Below are 20,615 nucleotides of genomic sequence, written 5' to 3' on the forward strand. Positions count from 1 at the left end.
TAAAACTATCCATGCCGGTTCCAAGTCCGATTAAAAAATTTGAGGAAAAATTTAAAAGAAAAAAAAAAATTTAGGCCCCCCTACATACATTTTCTGCTCCGCTACTGTGTAAGCCCCTTAAAATTTTAAGTGTTATATTTGTAAAAAATGAATTTGAGTCGTATACTAAAGCGAATAATTCTCGGGGTATTGAGGTGGACTCTTATTTATGTAGATAAATAATAATAATAATAATAATAATAATTAGACATAGCTCCGGATAAGTGGGTTTCTCCGCTTACCCCTCTTTATAGCTGCAAAGTTGCATACTCTTCCTCTGCCCACTATATAGATCTATGCTGTGAGAGCTTGAATTGCAGGTGAGGAGCTGTCGGCTCAAGGTTCATCCATTCTGCGAACGAAGAAGAGAGGTGACCAAGCGCTGAAGGATGAGTGAAGAAGAGGTAAAGAAGGTGGAGGCCGGAGGAGAGGCAGCTGCAGCAACTGCAACGCCGCCGCCGGAGCTGCCATCGTTGGAGCCGGCAAAGGATGTGACGGAGGAGAAGGCGGTTATACCGCCGGTGCTGGAGGAGAAGGTCGACGACTCGAAAACTCTTGCTATTGTGGAGAGTAAGGGCTCAAAGCTGTTCTTTTTTTTAGCGCCATCTCCTCTGTTGTTTTCTTCTCGTTTTTAACCAAAATGTTATTTTAATCATTTTTTTTTCATTTCTTAATTCTTGCTTATCTCTTGAATTCTCTACATGGTTTTGTTGTTACGTTGAGGAATTCGTAATTTTTTTTTTTGTAATTAATTTCGGTTGAAGGAAAGTAATTTTAGGTCTTGTGTGGATTCCTTGTTTCCCTTTTTAAAGGTCAAAAAAAAACTTGTTAGATTGTGACGGTTTGTTGTTATGCTTTTGGAATAAAGCCTTTAAGGAAATTATATCTTTCTTGAATTTATATTTTGTGAATAAACTTATCTGCTTGATCAGAGTGAACTAATATTTTCTGTTCTCTATTGCTACCAATTGAAAATAACTAAAGAAGATCGATCATCTAGACATGTTTTTTTTTTTATTTAACAAAAGGAAAATGAATCCAAACCTCACCAAATAATTCCAAGCGCAAACAAAATTTTTTATTTTTATTTTAACTAGCTAAGTTTATTAATGATGGGATTTTTTTTATCTGTTTTTTGTTGGATTTCAATTTGTATTGTGACAAATAATCTTCTTCACAACTTAATGTTTCAGAGATTTTTTTTGGGCTATACTTTGGGAGAGTTTTGAATCTTGAGTTCTACTCTTCTATGAGTATGTTAATTGTAGGGGGTTCTTCTCTTATATGATTGTGTTAATTGTAGGTGGCGCTGTATGAATTTCTATATGGGCCATTATTTTGTGCAACCATATTGTAGTATTATTGATGTTAACAAAGACAAACTAACAAGTTTCAAATTTTAAGGCTGTTTTTGGATGCTAGTAATTTGTGTGTAAGGAAATGAAAAAAAAAAAGGGTAAAAAGCTCATTTCAATTACTGTAATTTCATTATCGATTCACATGTTCTTCTATGAGTATTATGCTTTTCTTTTAATGGCCAACATTCTGCACCATAAGGCATTGTAGGTCTCACTACCATCTTATAGGATTTTTCCTTAAGTTTGAGAGGGACTTTTCTATCACACAACAAGGACGATGCATTTCTCCGCTTCAACCATCCAACTTGAATTCTACTAGATTAGAGAGAGCCGCCTTAGAAGGTTTGGTCACATAAAACTGTAGCCTTTAGATGGCCCGATTAGGAAAGTAGATGTTTTATATTTGACTTATGTTAAGAAAGATAATTGTAAATCTAAAAAGACTTGGTTAGAAAATATTAGAAATGACCTTTTTTTATTAGAGTTAGATAAAAATTTGACTCTTAACAGGACACAATGGAGAAAAAAGATTCATGTAACCAACCCCACATAGTAGGATAAAGGTTTGTATTTGTTGTTGTTGTTTTTTCGTGTTACTTTCCTTCAATCCAAACAAAGGTTAGCGCTCTTTCTCTTATATATTTATTTCCCATTTTAGATTTGTATTAAATTGGCTAAGTATAGCAGCAAACCTTACCAAAGAATTCCAAAATTGGAATTTTTTATGTATAATAACTCAGATATTCTGGAAATGTTGATGGTTTTACCAAAATCAATGAGGCATATTTCTTATATATCTATTGCATTTTTTTAATATATAGACTTAATAAAATTTTAGAATTAATTATATTAGGATTTACATATTTAACACTTAAATTTTCATTATTTATGTGCATAGCATACAAAACATCACAATAAAATAAAAAATAACACTTGTCCTTACCATCCTTTCATGACGCAGCCTGATCTTGTCACCCTTCATAGCTAGTCCCATTGCCCTCCATAGGTCACTAGTGACTACCAATTCAGCCTACCTTCACACAACACCAATCCTACTAATCTCCAATAATGACTACCTCAGTCGTGTTCGTATTTTCCAGCCATTGCCTTTGCCATGTTTTCACCTCTGGTCACTACCTCCTCCAAATTTGGTGAACTACTGCCTAGAGTTGCTTGGCCGACCAAGATAGTCCACCTCTTCTCACCTCGTGTTTAGTGAGATCCATTAACTTTGTTAATAGTGTTAGATGATGTAAATAGTAAAGTTTATGTGTTAAATTATAAATCCTAATGTTTCAAGTACCATGTATGTAAATATCTATTAGTCTTATGTGGAATCAAACTGTATCGATCATTCAAGTTGTACTATTGTCTTAGACTTAAATACTATCGGTTGAGCTTGCTGGGAGGTTGTACAGGGGCAGCTCCTCCTGCTTGGGGTTTGGGGGCTTTGCCCCGCCCCGAATTTTTTTTTCCTATTAATATAGCCATTTAATGCTATAACGATGTAGACTCAACCGCTGCAACATTGTATACTCACACACTGTGTTGTTGGAGTCTCAGGTTGGAGACAGAGCAGAGAGCTACAAAACTGTAGGTTGTATCCTGTGTAGAACGAAAGGAGAAATGAACATAGACAAGGAGAGAGTGAGAAAAGAGAGATCTGCACAATTTCTCTCATTTTCATTGTGAATTTTTTGGTGTGTTGTGGCTTCATTTTTTTTTTTCCGGATTTTCCGCGTTAAATTTTGGTTTGCTTTTCTATTGTTTTCTTTTCTTATTTGTTTCATTTTGTGATTTACTTAACAATGTCCTCTTTAGAATTTATTTATTTCAGAGTTAGTTCATTGTAACTAAACTAATAAGCAGCAAGGGAGAGCAAGAAAGTTGGACGGTGACATTACTTTGGCCAATTTCACATGTTGCTACATGCATTTGTCAAGTTATTCAATTGTAAATGCATATACTAATTTTATTAAATCCTTTATTTTCTCTTATAATTTACAATCTTTGCCATCTTAAAATGTTGTATATTTTCCACATTAAAAAAGAACTTTACTAGGAGCATTTGATAAAACTCTCCACTATTGCTGAAATGACAATCTTCTAACTAATAGGCTACACTTTCCCCTACATTGCATTCTCTTCTCTTAATATTGTTTTCGCCGAACTGTTTTATATGTACTGCAATCACCACTTCCTTATTTTGTGCTGATGCATCGCAGTTTTAGGACTTGTGATTTTCTGCTTCCCCCTTGTTATTGTTTTTCTACAAGGAAGCTTTTTTCGTGACAGAATATAATATATTCAGTTTTAACATACTCTTTCTTTCTTTGCTTACAGAAGTTGCAGACCCTCCGACAGAGAAAAGCCCCGGTGGTTCAATAAATAGAGGTAAGTGTTCAAATAACTATCATTATAAATGCTTACATTCAGCTTCATTGTCTGGTATTGTTCTCTTAAACAGGCTTGCTTATTGACAAAATTCCCATCTTTTTCTTCAGATGCTGTTCTTGCAAGGGTTGAAACCGAGAAGCGATTGTCTTTAATAAGGGCTTGGGAAGACAGTGAAAAGGTCAAAGCTGAGAATAAGTATGTGCCCTTCATTGAGTGCTTCATAACTTGCTCCGAGGCTATTTCTTTTTCTCTATGTGCATATATAGCTATTCTTATAAAGCGAAAAAAAGCAGAAGTAGATAAAGAAAAAATGGGGAATCTGTCTTTGCTTTTGGACCAGCTTTACTGGCTACTTATGAACTCTCAAGTGTTTAAAGATTTTTCCAACGAGTAGCATTTTTGAAATAATTTTCTTTGTTACTTTAGTTTACATTTTTTTTTTTTGAAAAGATTCAAAGTTGTGAGCTGTCACTTTGTTTGTTAATGGTTAGGTGGATTTTATTATTGTAGGCACATAGAAAACCAAAAATCAACCCCAACTAGGATTAGACTAATGATGTTGATGATAACATTGTAAACTAAAACAGTCATGAATTTTGATAGAGAACCCACATTAAGAACTAAGATTGAGGTATATGTTCAAGAGAAGTTTTTCACATGAAGTCCTTTGTCTCACAGTTGATGCAAACAAATGCCAGATTGGGGGTGCTATCCATACTAATTTTGTTTTTAACTGTGTACCCTTCCTCCCAAATATGATAATCAGTAGTTTCAAAAATAATAAATAAAATAAAATAAAGATAATTAGCCTTGTGTGGTTTTTGTAGTTGTTTTCTAGAAACCTACATTTATGGAAAAAAACTTCCATGTGGTCATGCTTTAGTAATTTGTATCGGTATATGTGTCTTTGTGAGGAGAAATTATTATGTGCGGAGACCGGACGCAGAACATCTTCCAGAGGCCAACCAGAATGCGCCACATCAGCAGTAACGAGCACAGGGTGACATGGCACATTCTGGTTGGCCTCTGGACAACGTTCGGCCTCTGAACAGAATAATTAATCCTTTGCAAGGGAGTATGAAATCTATGAGGGCCAAAGTTGAACTCAGTGCATGAACTCTTTTTCAGTTTTAAAGTTTGAGCTTATGAGAGATGGAAAACTAGCTGGTAATTCTAGGCACACATATTTTTTGGCTCTTCAATACTAGATTAAACTATTAAATTGTGCAGCCTAACTTTTGTCCTAAGAAAAAAATGTGCTATGAAAGGTATCCAAAATTTGTGGATTATTTACTTTAGGGAATTTTGTGATGTTTATTGTAATTTAAGCTGCTCTTATTGTTTTCTTACAAAGAGGATGGTGCTATCTCTTTGTTGTAATTTTGCACAATCAAATCATTGTAAATTTGCAATGATAATGAGAGGATGTAGCTATCAATTAGGTGAACATATATAAAATTATGTTATTGTTCTTTAATATCTTTTTCTCTTTTTTTTTTGCTCTCTGTGTTTGAATAGGTTTAAAGTTCCAAGAGAAGTGCTACGGAGAGTTCTTGAAAAGAAAGGAGTTAATAATGCTTATATTCAAATCATTAAAGATATGTATGCAGGAGCTAGTACTTGTGTTCAAACACAAGGTGGTTTGACCAAGTATTTCCCTATTTCGGTTGGGTTACATCAAGGATCAGCCTTAAGCCCATATCTTTTTGCTTTAGTCATGGATGTTCTCACTAGACATTTGCAAGAGGATGTACCTTGATGTATGCTTTTTGCTGATGATATTCTTCTTATTGATAAGACTAGTGAGGGAGTTGAAGGTAAACTGGAATTATGGAGGTCAACTTCTTATTGATAAGACTAGTGAGGGAGTTGAAAGTAAACTTGAATTATGGAGGTCAACATTAGAGACTAATGGTTTCGATTGAGTAGATCTAAAACGAAATATATGGAGTGTAATTTTAATAGTAATAGACCTAGTGAGGGGATTGTGACTTTGGGCGATCAATTCATTGATAAGAGTACACGTTTTAGATATCTTGGATCTATTGTTCTGAGTGATGGTGAAATAGATGGGGATATTATCAGCAGAATTCAAGTTGGATGGTTGAAGTGGAGGAATGCATCGGGCTTGTTGTGTGCTAGAAAAGTACCCCTCAAACTTAAGGGAAAATTCTATAAGATGGTATTAGATTTGACTTATGTTAAGAAAGGTAGAGGCAGACCTAAAAAGACTTGGTTAGAAAATATTAGGAATGACCTTTTTTATTAGATTTAAGCAAGAATTTGACTTTTAATAACAATGGAGAAAAAGGATTCATGTAGCCGACCCCACGTAGTGGGATAAAGACTTGATGTTGTTGTTGTTGTCGTGTCTGAATAAGTTTGCTTATTTCCCCAACATAAACCCAATACTCTCACATCATTAATGGTTTTTATATTAAACAAATCAAACTTTCATATGGTTCTTGTTATATCATCTCATATATATGTTTTCAGGGCAATTAAGAAGGTATCAGCTATTGCTTCATGGGAGAACACAAAGAAGGCCGCTATAGAGGCTGAACTGAAAAAGATAGAGGTTTGATAGCTCTTAGCTCATCTTACTACATGATCAATTGAAGTGATTGATTTTTAATTTTATTGAACAAATTAATTTGTGAGAAATTTTCTTCTAATATATAAAAGTACAGCTCTTTTCATGGAGAAATTATTCTGTGTGGAGTTCGGACGGGAACAACCGTCCAAATATGTGAGTGTACACATTTGTACACAGTGTATATCAAATTTTTATGCACACTGTGTTCAGTGTGTACACTCATATATCCAAACAATTGTTCCCGTCCGGACTCCGAACGGAATAATTTCTTCTTTTCATGAGTTTGAGCACAAACACATTACGTTTGCACGGTCATCAGATTCCTTCCTAGTCGAAATAAATACCAACTTAACGAAAGTGTGACGAACAAGCAGGAAGCTCTGGAAAAGAAGAAGGCAGAATATGTAGAAAAAATGAAGAACAAGGTTGCTTTAATTCACAGGGAGGCAGAAGAGAAGAGAGCAATAACGGAAGCCAAGCGTGGAGAAGAAATTCTCAAGGCTGAAGAGACGGCAGCTAAATACAGAGCAACAGGACTTGCTCCAAAGAAGCTCCTTGGATGCTTCTGAGGACGCTGATGATTGATATTGTTATGTTGTTATGTTGATTTATTAAGAATAGTGAGTTCTGCCTAAGTTTCAGTGTGCTGTGTAAATTATCATGTTCTTGTATATACACAAGTAATTTGCCTGAACAAACTTTATTTATGTATTCTTTAATCCATGTTGTCTGAATTGATAATTTTCTCTTATTTGTAACATGTAACATACATATATCTGGAATATTGATCAAATGTTGGTCATAATGAACGATGTTGTGTTGTAATGTGATTCCTTCTACTTGTTTTAATGTTATAATTACAAATTCCTTGAATTTGATCTACTTGGATTCGAGTTACATCCATATTTGAATTGAGATGAGGTAAAATCAAAGGGTTAACTTGGCTGGAGATCAGATTGTTTGCAAGCCTGTGGGTGTGTTGATTTGTAAATCTTTTTAAATAGTGGAGAGCATTGATTTGGAAACAATTTAGTGGCTAATTAGTGCATTAATTAGGAGATTTGATTATTGCATTAAGTAAAATATTTGATTGATGCATTGATTAGGGGATTTGATTATTGCATAAAATTGGGAGATTTAATTAGCATGATTGGAAGATTAATCGGCATGATTAGATTTTGTCATATTATAACATTAATTGAAGTTTACTTTGTAGCTTTTTTTCAAATCTATAAATAGTGATGTAACGATTGTTGAAGTGAAAAAGAAAGAGCAATTATAGTTCTTATTTATTTTTGCACAATAGTGAAACCATCCACTCTTCGTGGACGTAATCATCTTCGTCGAAACATGTAAATCACCATATTTTTGGTGTTGATTGTGCTTTGATTTTGATTTTATTATTATTATTATTATTATTATTATTAGAGAAAAAAAGAAGAAAAAAAATTAAAAAAGAAGAGAAAAAAAGAAAAAAGTGAAAAGAAACGAGCAAAAAGAAATTTTGCATGATCACCGCTGTCGTCGTTAACTCTTGTTACAGTATAATGCTCCAAACTCAAAAAGGCCTCAAATGACAAATCTCGCTTTTGGTGCCTGCGGCTTGCTAGGGGACCACCTATGTACGCTTTTTTTAGTATGGTGGGAGGAACCTAGTGTACTGGGTGAGGTGGGTAAGCCTTGTGTATGCTTTTCTTAACCTAACAAAGCAAGATTGAAGTATTTATGAATGTGCTTCTATGACTGCGGGAAAAAAAAAACTACAAATTTTCACACATGTACTCTTAAAGACTCATGCAAGCCTTTTTTTTTTTTTTGCATGGTGGGATTAAAGATTATGGTTGCGTTGTTGTCTGACACCGACTATGCAAGTCTTTCTTGACATGTGTGCAAGCTAAGACTCCAAAATTTTTTCCTAAATGGGGTAGACGTTGGAAGGTTGCAAAAATTTGAGTTGATAATGCATAAGACTTAAACAAAATCACATGGAACCAAACTTGCAATTACAAGAACCAGAACCTAATATCTAAAAAAAGATCTGTAATTTACAAAATAAAAATTAAACATGCAAGTAGGGAAGTTGTGGCGGACGAAGCTCCAAGCAACATATGAAACCTCTAATGGATGTTATAATTTACACATAAACAACACATGAACAACAAGAAACTTGCAGTGTTCATGTCAGCCAGCCTACAAATTTGTCCAAATAATTTGAAAGCATCAACAAGGAGAGTTTTTGATGAATGTGTTGACTTATTGGAAAAACTCTAGATGAATATGCCAACTCACTAAAAGAATAACACAAGTAACGAACTTGTAATGTGACAGTCTCCCTACAAGTGATGTCAGCTAGTTTGCAAATACACACAACGGTCCATTTACAAGCTGCTACAAGGAGCTGTTGAGTGTTTATGGGCGATAGTGCAAGACATGCAAGTGAACACAGTAAGTTGCCGATCAACAAGGGTAGGAAAATCAACAATAAATACAGCTCATCCGATAATCAATATTGACATACAAGTGAACACACTAATCGATCTTCAAACAATAACATTCTCTACATTGTAAGCAAATACATCAAATGACCATGAATTTATCATGCATACAATGAGTCATTGATGGGGGAGATGATCGTAAAAAGCACACAATGGAGTATGTGTTAGCTCGCAAAGAAAGACTCCTAATGAACGTGGTAAATATGCCAAATGAGCTTTTGCTGAACTTGCCAATAAATGCAGTCTATCCACCACTACTATTAGTTGATTTATAAATAGAAGCACCGAACCTTTGTGAATAATAGGAATTAGCATACAAGAAAATGCGATAGTTGGCCAATGAGAATAAGTAATGAATGTACTAATCCACCTATGAATGATGACATTATATAGGTTATATGGAGAATATCCTACAAATACACTTAAGAAGCATGCAATGAATATAAATACATGTTAGTAATGACACAAAACTTATCGTATGCGCAATAAAATGTCTATGGGTGATAATCAGCAAGATGCAATAAATGCTATAATACCCTTATAGACAATAACAATTTAGTGTAAGGTAAATACATTGACCCCCGCAAGCGAAGGCGGTTGACATGCAAGAAATGCAAGCACCTATGAGTAGCATTGAAGGACTCATGATGCACCCGACAACCTGCCTGCAAGAAGTGGCAAGCAGAGCGACCCATAGAGTAGCGCTTTGCCACTGGATCTATAACACTCGTGCAAGCAGACAAAAGACATCTACAAGCATATAAATAGAACATTGTGCACACTTAAATGACCATCATTCGCATAGTTGATTAGTGTCAAATACTTTAAAATGTCCTCTCACATGTATTGCACAAGTAGAATATATCATTCAAGCATGTCATTTAGCATTGCAAGATGCATTACGCTGTAGTAGCGCATCACATTAACATGAAAATACACTGCACATACATACATTACAACATGCAGAACACAATATACAAGCATATCATCCAATATGCAAAGCATATTATGTCATAATAAGGCATCATATTGACTTGCAAATATATTATACATTATACGAATGCATTAAGCCACCACAAAAGGGGTTATACAAATATGCATACAACACAAAAATGCATTCTACAAGTATATCATGAAAATGCATCATATCATTCATACAAGTTCATTACACTATCTAGTGAATATACTATGACAACTATGCAAATTCACAACATCATTTATGGAAGCTTTAACACCCTACAAATACGTATATCATGCAAGTTATATCAAATACACCAATCATTCTGCGAATATAAATACATGCATAAGCCTCAATGAGTGTGACGTATAAAGACATGACATCTGAGGATGCTGCATTGATCAAGAAATGAACTTAAGTTCAAACCCGATCCTCTGTCGGCAAAGAGGCAAAGTCGACATGGCCTGAATCATCGAACAAATACATGATCATAGTGCCGACCAAAGTATTTTATTTTATACATTCGTATTAGACCTTCATGGTCTCTTATAAGGAAAATTCATATATCAAAATGAATATCATGGGTTCGAATATCCGTACAATAATTCAATTAATTAGGAGCTCGACCTACAAAAAAATTCGACAAGGTCCAATGAATGAAATGATCATATCCCCCATGACGGTCGTGTTGATAAAAAATCTCAACCTAAGGAGATTCAACCTTTCCAAATATTCAAAATGCCTCCAAATTCTCATAAAATATATTCAATTAATTTTAATGTATTCATGAATGATATTAGTGTTTAAAATTGAAATCAAACACCAAAATATTTAAAACAAATACTATTCCACCATTCGCAATAGTTTGCTGATGTGAACAAGTTTGAAAAGTACTTTAGCTCATAAAGAGCAAATTTCTAAACGTAAATATGAGTAAGATTGATTCTCAAAATGTCTTTTACCAATAAGGACGTGGCATGTGTCTTCTAACCAGTAGTTTTGTCGCCAAACGATGCCATATGTAAATAGTTATGACCGGGACTATCTGACCGGTTGGTTTTGTCATTAAATGACACCATTAAATTACGATCATGATTAGAGCCCGTATGTTCCCCAACGGTGCTAAATCATTGTATAATAAATCAACAGAATATGATTGATTGGGCACAAACTCTTTGTTAGCTAAGGTGAACTCAAATATGTCCCCTTAGACAAACATTCATTCTAGGCCTACAAGGTACCCTTGGACGAAACAACCAATGGATGCCGACAAGGATCCTTCAGCCTGGTTGGCTCGAATACCTACTCTCACTAAGCAGACTAGGGACCATGATAACCCAAGACGACGGAAGTATGTGATCTTGATTTAGTCTATCATCATTCCCCCTCACCATCCGCTTTAAGTAGAAGGTGGTGAATTTCTAAATTTAAATATTAAATTTTAAGATACCTAAACATGCTGCTATTATATGATTGATACTCTATATATGTTTGACGGCTAGCCTTAATCGAAAGTTCTCTCTCATTATCAGATGGGTAATTAACTATAGGGACTTGCTCCTATAGGAAACCTGAACTCATATCATAAAGTCTTCGCAAAATAAGGACGAAATCTCTGGGTAATGTCTTATCTAAAACCCAATATGCATTCTGAAAATTTACTTCAAAACTTACTCGTTAAAACTCTCCTCATTGACAAGAAAAATAGAGGGCCCACAGAGTGGCCAGAGCACAAATTTTAAGAGCTCACAAATTTCTGGTGACTCCACTTTGTTTTCTCATACTATAGTATTAATTAAAATTTCTTTTATAGCTTTATTTCAAATCTATAAATAGTAATGTAACGGTTGTTGTAGGGAAGAAGATATAGAGTCAAATTGAAATTCCCATTTATTTCTCGACAATAGTGAAATCATCCCCTACCAGTAAACGTAGGCATCTTCGACGCACCAAGTAAATCACGTGTTTTTGTGTTAATTGTACTTTGATTCTGATTTTGTTTCTGCTATTTGCACTACAATGAAATCATAAAACTTGTTAAAAGTAAAATAAATAATGATATGTTAAAAGTAAAAATAAATAATTATTTGTCAACCACCTATCAGACTAGTTGGTGTCATGTAGCTTTCACAAACTATAAGTGTAACCAAAAGCGGTACAAAATAAAAATAAATGGAAGTCATTCTCACCTTTAGTAGAGTCCTAATCAAAAAATCATAGACATTAATGCAACCACACAAAAAAAATGTATGAGAAAAGCATAAAATTTTGATGCATCCTATTTTTTGTTATTGATATTTCTTCTATAAATTAAAAGACTTTTTGTTTAGAATAAAGCAAAAGAAAAGTGATTATTTTCACTATAAAAAGTAAAATATTGAGAAATTGTATTTTTCATGTTACATTTTTTTATATTTTTAGTCTTTTTGGGATTATTACAGTATTTTATAAAGTTGGTTGTAAAGTTGCTGTGGAGAAAATAACTTTGCCACTATAGTTAAATAAAGTTATTTTTCACCACAAAAATTTCTGAAAAAGAGTAAGAAAGCATTAATCAAATGAAATTGTTTTTGCTTTCTAAAAAGCATTCCCAAACAGATCCTTAATGATACTTTCCATTAGTGTTGCTTCTATTATTTGGTTACCTTTTGAGTTCTACACCAAATAAGTAATCTGCAATTCTGCATTGCAGTTCAAATTTAGGAACTGTTTCATTATATAACTTCTCTACTTTCATACTGCAAAAATTGTAAGAAGCAATTCCAATTTCAAAATTTCTCACCTTGCCTATCATTTAAGGCTCCCACAGAGTTCTTAAATAAGATTGACGGTCCGTTTGGGACTGCTTCAACTTTTTATAAAGTTGATTGTTAAATTATTATAGAAAAATCAACTTTCTACCACAAAAATTTATTGAAAATAGTAAAAAAATTTGCATTAGACAAAAATTATAATTATGATATAAAAAACAAAGCAGTAAAAAATTGTCTCAAACAAAAACTTACACGTAATTAAATTATGATAAATTAAAATTAAATAGAGATTAACTTTTTATTTCCATCTCCACATTTCTTAACATAGGTCAGATCTAATACACTTACGGTCCTAATACATTTTATATTAACTTATGGATGAGAGAAGGAATGTTCATGAATGAAAATTTTTCTTTTTTTATATTTCTTTTGAAGAGAATGATTGTGATATATAATAATAGGTTTGCCTTGGATTCCTCTCCTCTACAGCTATTTATTTGTTTTTCCTAATTTAATGGCTTTGTCCTTATAGACTTTTAAATACGACTGCTCTTCTTGGAGAGATTATTACGTGCAGAATATGAACATAGAGAATTACTCGGTTTTGTGACTGTGAACAATAAAAATATTAGTTATTGTTCATCATTGCGCTTTTACTGTACCTATGCTACTCACATTTACAAAACCGAACGGCTCTCAGTGTCCGAACTCCGCATTTAATAATCTCTCCTCTTCCTGAGATATTTTCTAATTTTGTTGAAGAAAATCTAAGTGTTTTAATAGTTCTCATGTTACTGAATTGTGAATAAAGTATTTTTACATGGCACTGAAATGATGAATTACCGAAAATTCATAGCTCATTGGCTAAAGGAGAAAATTATTTTTTTAAGATCATAAGTTCAAATTATTAATTATATACATTATGATTTATCATTCATTATTTTAAAAAAATTGATATAAAATATTTTTGGGAATATATATATGGAATTATTAAGTGTGTTGAAGAGGAAATTAATATATGGGAAATCATTTTTCAAAACTCTGTTGATGTCAATAATAAATGTTCCATTAATAAACTTATAGCTGATCTAAATAGAATCCACCAAAACAGTGAAAAATACTAGAGACAAAAATATAGAATTTGAGAGTGGAAGAGAAAAAAATACTTAGTTAGCAAACTTTGTAAGACCATTAATAATGATGGGGACAACATTATTAAGGAATATGCAATCAATTATTTCCAAAAACAATTCTATTATGATAATATCACTCAGGGTTCATTTGGGAGCGCTTTATTACTGTTTCTTAAAACAGCTATTTAATTTTTTACTAAAAAGCTATTTTAAGAATCAGTAAGAAAGCCATCTCAAACGAAGCCTTAGGCTTCGTTTGGAATATTTTTTCTTACTACTTTGCATTTCAGGATTTTGTTTGGCCACTCTTTTTAACTGCTTTCAATAGCTACTTCTAGAAAAATTGTTTTCTCTGCAATAGCTTAATTTACAACTATCATTATAAAAACATTCAGTCATCCCAAATGGACCCTTAATGTCATTGATTAGTCTTTATTCCTTTGGGGTAAAAGTAAATAACTATTCATTTAAATATTTTTGGGGACCCAAAAGTACAAATTTCTAGAAAGAGTGGAAGGGGAAAACTCTCAATTGGTTCAAGTTGTTCTAATTCAACCTACACCTATGAGTTAAATTCTCATTTTCTTCTGTAATTGGAGGAGAGAGGGTACCTCCTTCTGACTAGAAAGCTTTAGCGCTTGAGCAACTTTGAAACATCATTGATCATATAGAAGGAATTTCTCCTTTAAAGTATCAATCTAATGAATACTTTAAAGGAGAAATTTTATAATTAATTACCTATAAATTCTTCGAGACAATGTGAAATGCATATATACGTCAATACGTGAAAAGGTTGGAGTAGCTCCAACAACAAATAAGATTAGAGAGCGTAGCCTTAGATGATTTTGTTGCATAAAATGTCGGCTTTTTGATAACTCGGTTAGAAGATAGATGTAGTAGATATGATATATGCTATGAAAGATAGGGAATACCTAAAAAGAGTTGATTAGAAAGTATTAGAAATGACTTTTTTTTATTAGATTTAAATGAGAATTTGACCGTTAATAGAAAACAATGGAGAAAAAAATATTCATATAGTGATGCTGTTGTTGATAAAGTTATGATTTAAATGTGAGAAGGTTTATTTATATCCAACTATTATAGATTGATTTATGATTGATTTTTGTTATTTTTTAAATTGAGTCAGGAAACTTTGACTTCATTTGGGATAATTTTCTTATTATTTTTTATAGTAATTTTTTTATACAATTTTTTGTTTCAAATTAAAAAAATTTTGAATTAAAATACTGCTTTAGAAAATAATAAGAAAATTTCTTCAAATGAAGCCTTTATTTCTTTTTTTACTACATATGTCTTGTATGATTTTATTGTGTTCTGACTTCACTATATATGTGCAATTTCTATCCAACTATTTGAGATTAATTTATGATTGCTTATTTGTAGTTTTTTAAATCGAGTCAGAAGATTTAATTTTTATTATTACTAGTTGAAGATCTAATTCATATCCAACTAAATATTCACATCTTTGCTAGAATATATACTACAAAAATTAAATTTATTTTTAATGCATATTAAGTATAAACCACTTCAGTATATTATTTTAAGTTTGTTAATTTTTGAAAAATTAAAGTTCAATATGTTGCATTAGTTTTATGACTGAAAAGAAAAAATAAATTGAAAGTTTTCTAAAATCTAGCATCCTAATGAGCCTAAAATCAAGTCAATTTTGAGCACTATAGCCATGTTCAAGCTACGGAGTCGAGCTCAAGCCAAGTGTAATATGTGCTAGCTGTCAACAACCCAGTTCAGCTGCACCGCAGCACATCAAGTTTATTTGGCTCCGGCACCTTCGTGGCTTCATTCGATTGGTTTACACACATATGCAGTTCCACTACCTACTCCTACTAACGGCTTCGCCAGTTTCTAGAATTATCTTCTCTTCTTATATATGCACATTACCACTGTAGCTTTTCTCTAAGCTGAAATAAAAACAATGAGCATACTATCGAGAGCTAATACTCTGTTCTTACTTTTCCTCTGTGTTTCTTCTAAGCAAGTATAATTTGCAGGTGCTTTTATGGTATCAAAGAATCAGTGCTAACGCACGCCAGTCCTTCTTCAAATGGGAGAACAAGGATCATCTTCAGGCACTACGACGACGTCATTTCTATCTGCATCTATGGCAGATTTCACTGTGCCGACGCCAAAGAAATTTCTTATGTCAAACTTAAAATCCATTGTCAATGTTCAGATCTCCAGCGACAACTACGCGATATGGAGACTACAAATCATTCACGGCGAATGGATTTGACGGATATCACACCGGGAAAACGATTTGTCCATCGGAACAGAATGCTGATCATCGTCTCTGGAAGCTATAGATCATGTGACATCCCAGGCATCCATAGTGAAAGGATTCGTCAACAGTCTTGATTAACCACCACTTCCTGCTCCCTTGCCCTGACCTGAAATCATTAACCACATATAATGAGCTTAAATAGTCCAGCAGGTCACCAAAGCCTACAACTGAAATCAAAGCATGGTACGGAAGCAATATGCATGTAAATCAATCAAATCAATATCAGTCACTTGCACATGATCATTGAATCGATGCAGATACGAAAATCAGTACAGAAACAGAAATCAATGCATAAACAATAGAATCCAAAATCATCAGTGATAGAATCAGTGAACAGTAGAAAATTCATAATGTTCAATAAATCAATACATGCATCAAATCTCTACAGTAGTCGTCTTATCTATCACATCAGTCGAATCAATGTAGTCGAATCGTATCACCGCATACCAACATACACTTGCAAATTTCGGTTATTTATCACTTGCTCAATAAATCATATGCAACCTAGTAATCGATATCACGTGCACAGTGAATCACATGTCACTTGCTTAGTATATCACGTGCATAAATGTCAGTACAATGAATCAGTAGTAACCGCGTATGTATCAATATCACTAACAATCTAATGACGACATGAACGATTATGCCATAATAGTGAAATCTTGTAGTAACAACAAATCCGTACAGTAACGATAAATCCTCAGTAAACAAATCACAATAAAAAACCAGTACTAGTAAATCTGTCAAATTAAATACGATTACGATTAACATCACCCAATCATATCAATAGAATCAATCAGATCAATAAAGAAATCAATTCCGGTCCATAGTATCAATCGGTATGAAATCATATAAAACGATCAATTCAATACATCATAAGAACAGTTGAAATCAAATCAATAATAACAATTAAAATCAATCAATACAGTAAAATCATATTATATATCACGTGTTCAGTGTATCACATGTATCATATGTATCGGTCTGTATTCGGTGTATCATGTTCTATAAGATCGGTACAACAAATCAATGTATCAGTGGATCAGTAGTATCGGTATCGATATCTGTAGTATCAATGAATCAATGCAATATCAATATCCATATCAGTATCTGTATTTAATGACATGTACAATATGTAATCAATGAAATCGTACAGTACAGTAAACCCGTAAATCCATCGATATCAATAAATCTGTAAATCCAGGAAGAAATCATAAGAACAATACTTACACATGCATTCCAGTATAGTAATCTTACTTAACAAGTATAATCACTGACTATTAAGACGTTTTTCAAGGTTAGTATCAATGTTAGTAATCCATTGGCTCATTAGAGTCGTCACTCTTTGCCCGTCAGCCGCCCGTCGGCATAATCTCCTTATGACTCCCAATTGTTGTATCACGTGATCAATAGATAATAACACCCTTTTTAAAGGAAAGCCCGTCGTCCCACCATCATATACAGGTAAATCAATCTCCAACCAACGATTCAACCAGTCTTTACTTGTCTTTCAGTTATAGAGTATATTCAATCATATATCCACATTCATATACATCTTATTAATGCATTGCAATCAATAAGCACAATTAAACTCAAAACAAGAGAATTCTAAAAATATCGTACAGTCGACATAAATTCCAAGCAGAGTCAAAATACACAGTTATAGAAAATCACCAAATTACCATAAATCGAATAAAATAATGTTTCAAAGCTTTACTTGTACTGAAGCAATATTTTCCAACGGCTAGATAATTTTCCATTCGATAAAAACACATCAGAAGTCAAAATACCCGGTGAAAACTTTACAGAAAATACTCAAATCGTATAAAAATATCATCTCAGAAACATACCAAAAGTTACACGGTAAAAGTTTCGTCAATACAAAGATATGCACGTTTTTCGGTAACGGAAACACAAAACTGAGCAGAAAAATACCAAAACTCAAAATCTTCGAAATCAAAAATAAGATTCGGATTACTTACTGTAAGACAAACAAATCTTCCAACTGCGTCGTCCGACGAAAATCGCTCCGCGGCCTCCAAAACCAAGCCTTTTCCTTCTCTTTCTCTCTCCAATTTTCTCTCTCTTCAAAATATCTCGAAATCAGATATTTATCAAATCAGATCGTCCCGGACGAATCCTATTCGTCTCGGGACGACTTGCTCTCTGTACAATTTTCATCCCGACGAATTCAGGTTCGTATGGACGAACTCAGGTTCGTACGGGCAGTTCGTACGTACTAACCATATAGATTTCACAATTTTATTATGTTCGTTCCGTACTAAAGTCAGTTCGTACGGACTAACAACACAAAAAAAAATGGAAAATCTGAGGGGTTTTACAAATCAGAACCTGGTTTCCGCTTTGATTTCAACTATTTCACCATCGGTACTACCATACATCATCCATTTATCTACTTCGAGCAAAATTTGGGCAACGCTCGAAATCAGGCTACAACCCACTAATAGATCTAGGGTGATTCAGCTCAAACACGAGCTTCACAATGTTAAAATGGGAAATCAGACCATCGCTCAATACCTCACCCAAATAAAAACTATCATAGACAATATCGTTGCCGCTGGCTCAAACGTAGATTCATAAGATATTATTATCTTCATTCTGAACGGCTTACCGCCGACTTACAAGCCTCTCAAGGTTGCTATCCGAACTTCCCCACATTCTCTCAACCTTGAGAGCTTATACTCACTGCTTTGCAGTGAAGAGATACACATCCAGAATGAACTACAACGAGATACTAATCTTCAATCGGACACCCAGGCATTATACATCAACCGCACGACTGGTTCTCATGAAAGATCAGGAAAATCAAGTCGTGGATGCGGCTCATCATTCAATCTGAAACACGCATCTCCACGACCGTCTGTTGGAACCACATCCGTTCCAAGAACAAGACCCCAATGCCAGATATGTGGTAAAATGGGACATACTGCACTTTCTTGTTGGCACCGCTGCAATACTCAGCAATATGCCCCACCGCAAATGCCTAGTCCACGAGCTTTCATTTCCAATCCATATCCCACTGAATGGGTAATGGATTTCGGTGCTACGAGTCACCTTACTGCCGACATCAACAACCTGCAACCAGCGACACCATACACAGGAACTGATTCCGTCTCTATCGCCAATGGTTCTTCTCTCCCCATCCACAACAGCGGCCAAGGCATACTTCCACTCCCTGAAACCACCCGTAAGCTCCTCCTTCATAATCTTCTCCATGTACCTTCTCTATCTCACAATCTTGTATCAATTTCCAAACTAACATCTGATAACAATTGTTATATCTCTTTTGATTCTGGCGGCTTCTCCATTCACGATTCACAGGACAACAAAGTTCTGTTCTGTGGCCCAATTCGTGATGGACTCTACTCATTCAATGCCGAAACTCCACAAAGCCGTCTGCTCTCCACACTTCCACTATCTCCACCTTCACCTGGCACGCCAGACTTGGACATCCACACTCACGCACGATGGCTATTTTATCTAAACATCTTCCTTTTTCCTGTAATTCCTCTGCTGTTTCTTTATGACAGTCCTGTAAAGTGGCCAAGAGCCACAAGTTACCTTTCTCTACTAGTTCTACGCATGTAACCAAACCATTTACCTTAATACACAGTGATGTTTAGGGACCAGCACCTGTGCCATCTCTCAATGGTTATAGATATTACATAATTTTCATTGATGACCATTCGCATTTTTGCTGGTTGTTTCTCCTACACACAAAGGATGAAGCATTCTCCAAATTCAAACAATTCCACTCCATGATCAAAACCGTCTTTAAAGCCCGCATCAAAATCCTCCGATCCGAGGGAGGCGGCGAATATACCAGCCATCTCTTTAATCAGTACCTCCATGACAATGGCATCACCCGCCAACTGTCTTGCCAATATACACCCGAACAGAATGGCACCGCCGAGCGTAAACACCGCCACCTCCTCGACACCACCCGCACTCTCCTCCATGCCTCTCATCTTCCACCTAAATTCTGGGCCGAATCACTACAAACTTCAAACTACTTAATCAACCGCCTTCTTTCTTCTTCCATTAACCTTAATTCCCCTTACACACTATTACACGGCCACCCCCACCTTCCATACCACCCCCTCATATCACCTCTTCTCCCTCCACCAATACAACTCCTTCTACAACTACCTCCCCCTCTGTCCTCCCCCCAACCCATCCCACACCCTCCCAAATTCCTACTCCTCCGCATCACAACCCCAATATCCATCCAATGCAAACCCGTTCCCGAATGGGTAATCTTCGTCCCAAACCCGTATTTGACCTCATTGCTCATACCACCCCTCTTACTACCCTGTCCTCTTATAACCAAGCATCCAAATTACCCCCCTGGCGTACAGCCATGTCCACTGAATTCCTAGCACTTCAAAAGCAGGGCACCTGGTCCCTCACCAAACCACCTCCCAATAAACCTATACTTGGTTGTAGCTGGACATACAAGCTCAAACTCCACCCTGACGTCACTATTGCTGTCACGACCCGACCCGACGGGGACGGATCCCGCCCGAGCCGGATCCCGACCAGCTT

General features: G+C 34.8%; 1 protein-coding gene across 1 annotated transcript; it reads left to right on the plus strand.

Annotated features, from left to right (window-relative positions):
- Positions 1–252: 252 nt before the first annotated feature.
- On the plus strand, positions 253–7,220 carry LOC110103716 (remorin-like). Its single transcript, XM_020832527.2, has 5 exons — positions 253–609; positions 3,741–3,791; positions 3,902–3,989; positions 6,291–6,372; positions 6,765–7,220. The coding sequence occupies exons 1-5, from the start codon at positions 429–431 to the stop codon at positions 6,957–6,959; spliced, it is 597 nt and encodes a 198-aa protein (XP_020688186.2). The 5' UTR covers positions 253–428; the 3' UTR covers positions 6,960–7,220.
- Positions 7,221–20,615: the final 13,395 nt, after the last annotated feature.

The sequence above is a fragment of the Dendrobium catenatum genome, unplaced genomic scaffold (assembly GCF_001605985.2).
Source record: "Dendrobium catenatum unplaced genomic scaffold, ASM160598v2 fragScaff_scaffold_231, whole genome shotgun sequence".
NCBI classification, from domain to species: Eukaryota; Viridiplantae; Streptophyta; class Magnoliopsida; order Asparagales; family Orchidaceae; genus Dendrobium; species Dendrobium catenatum.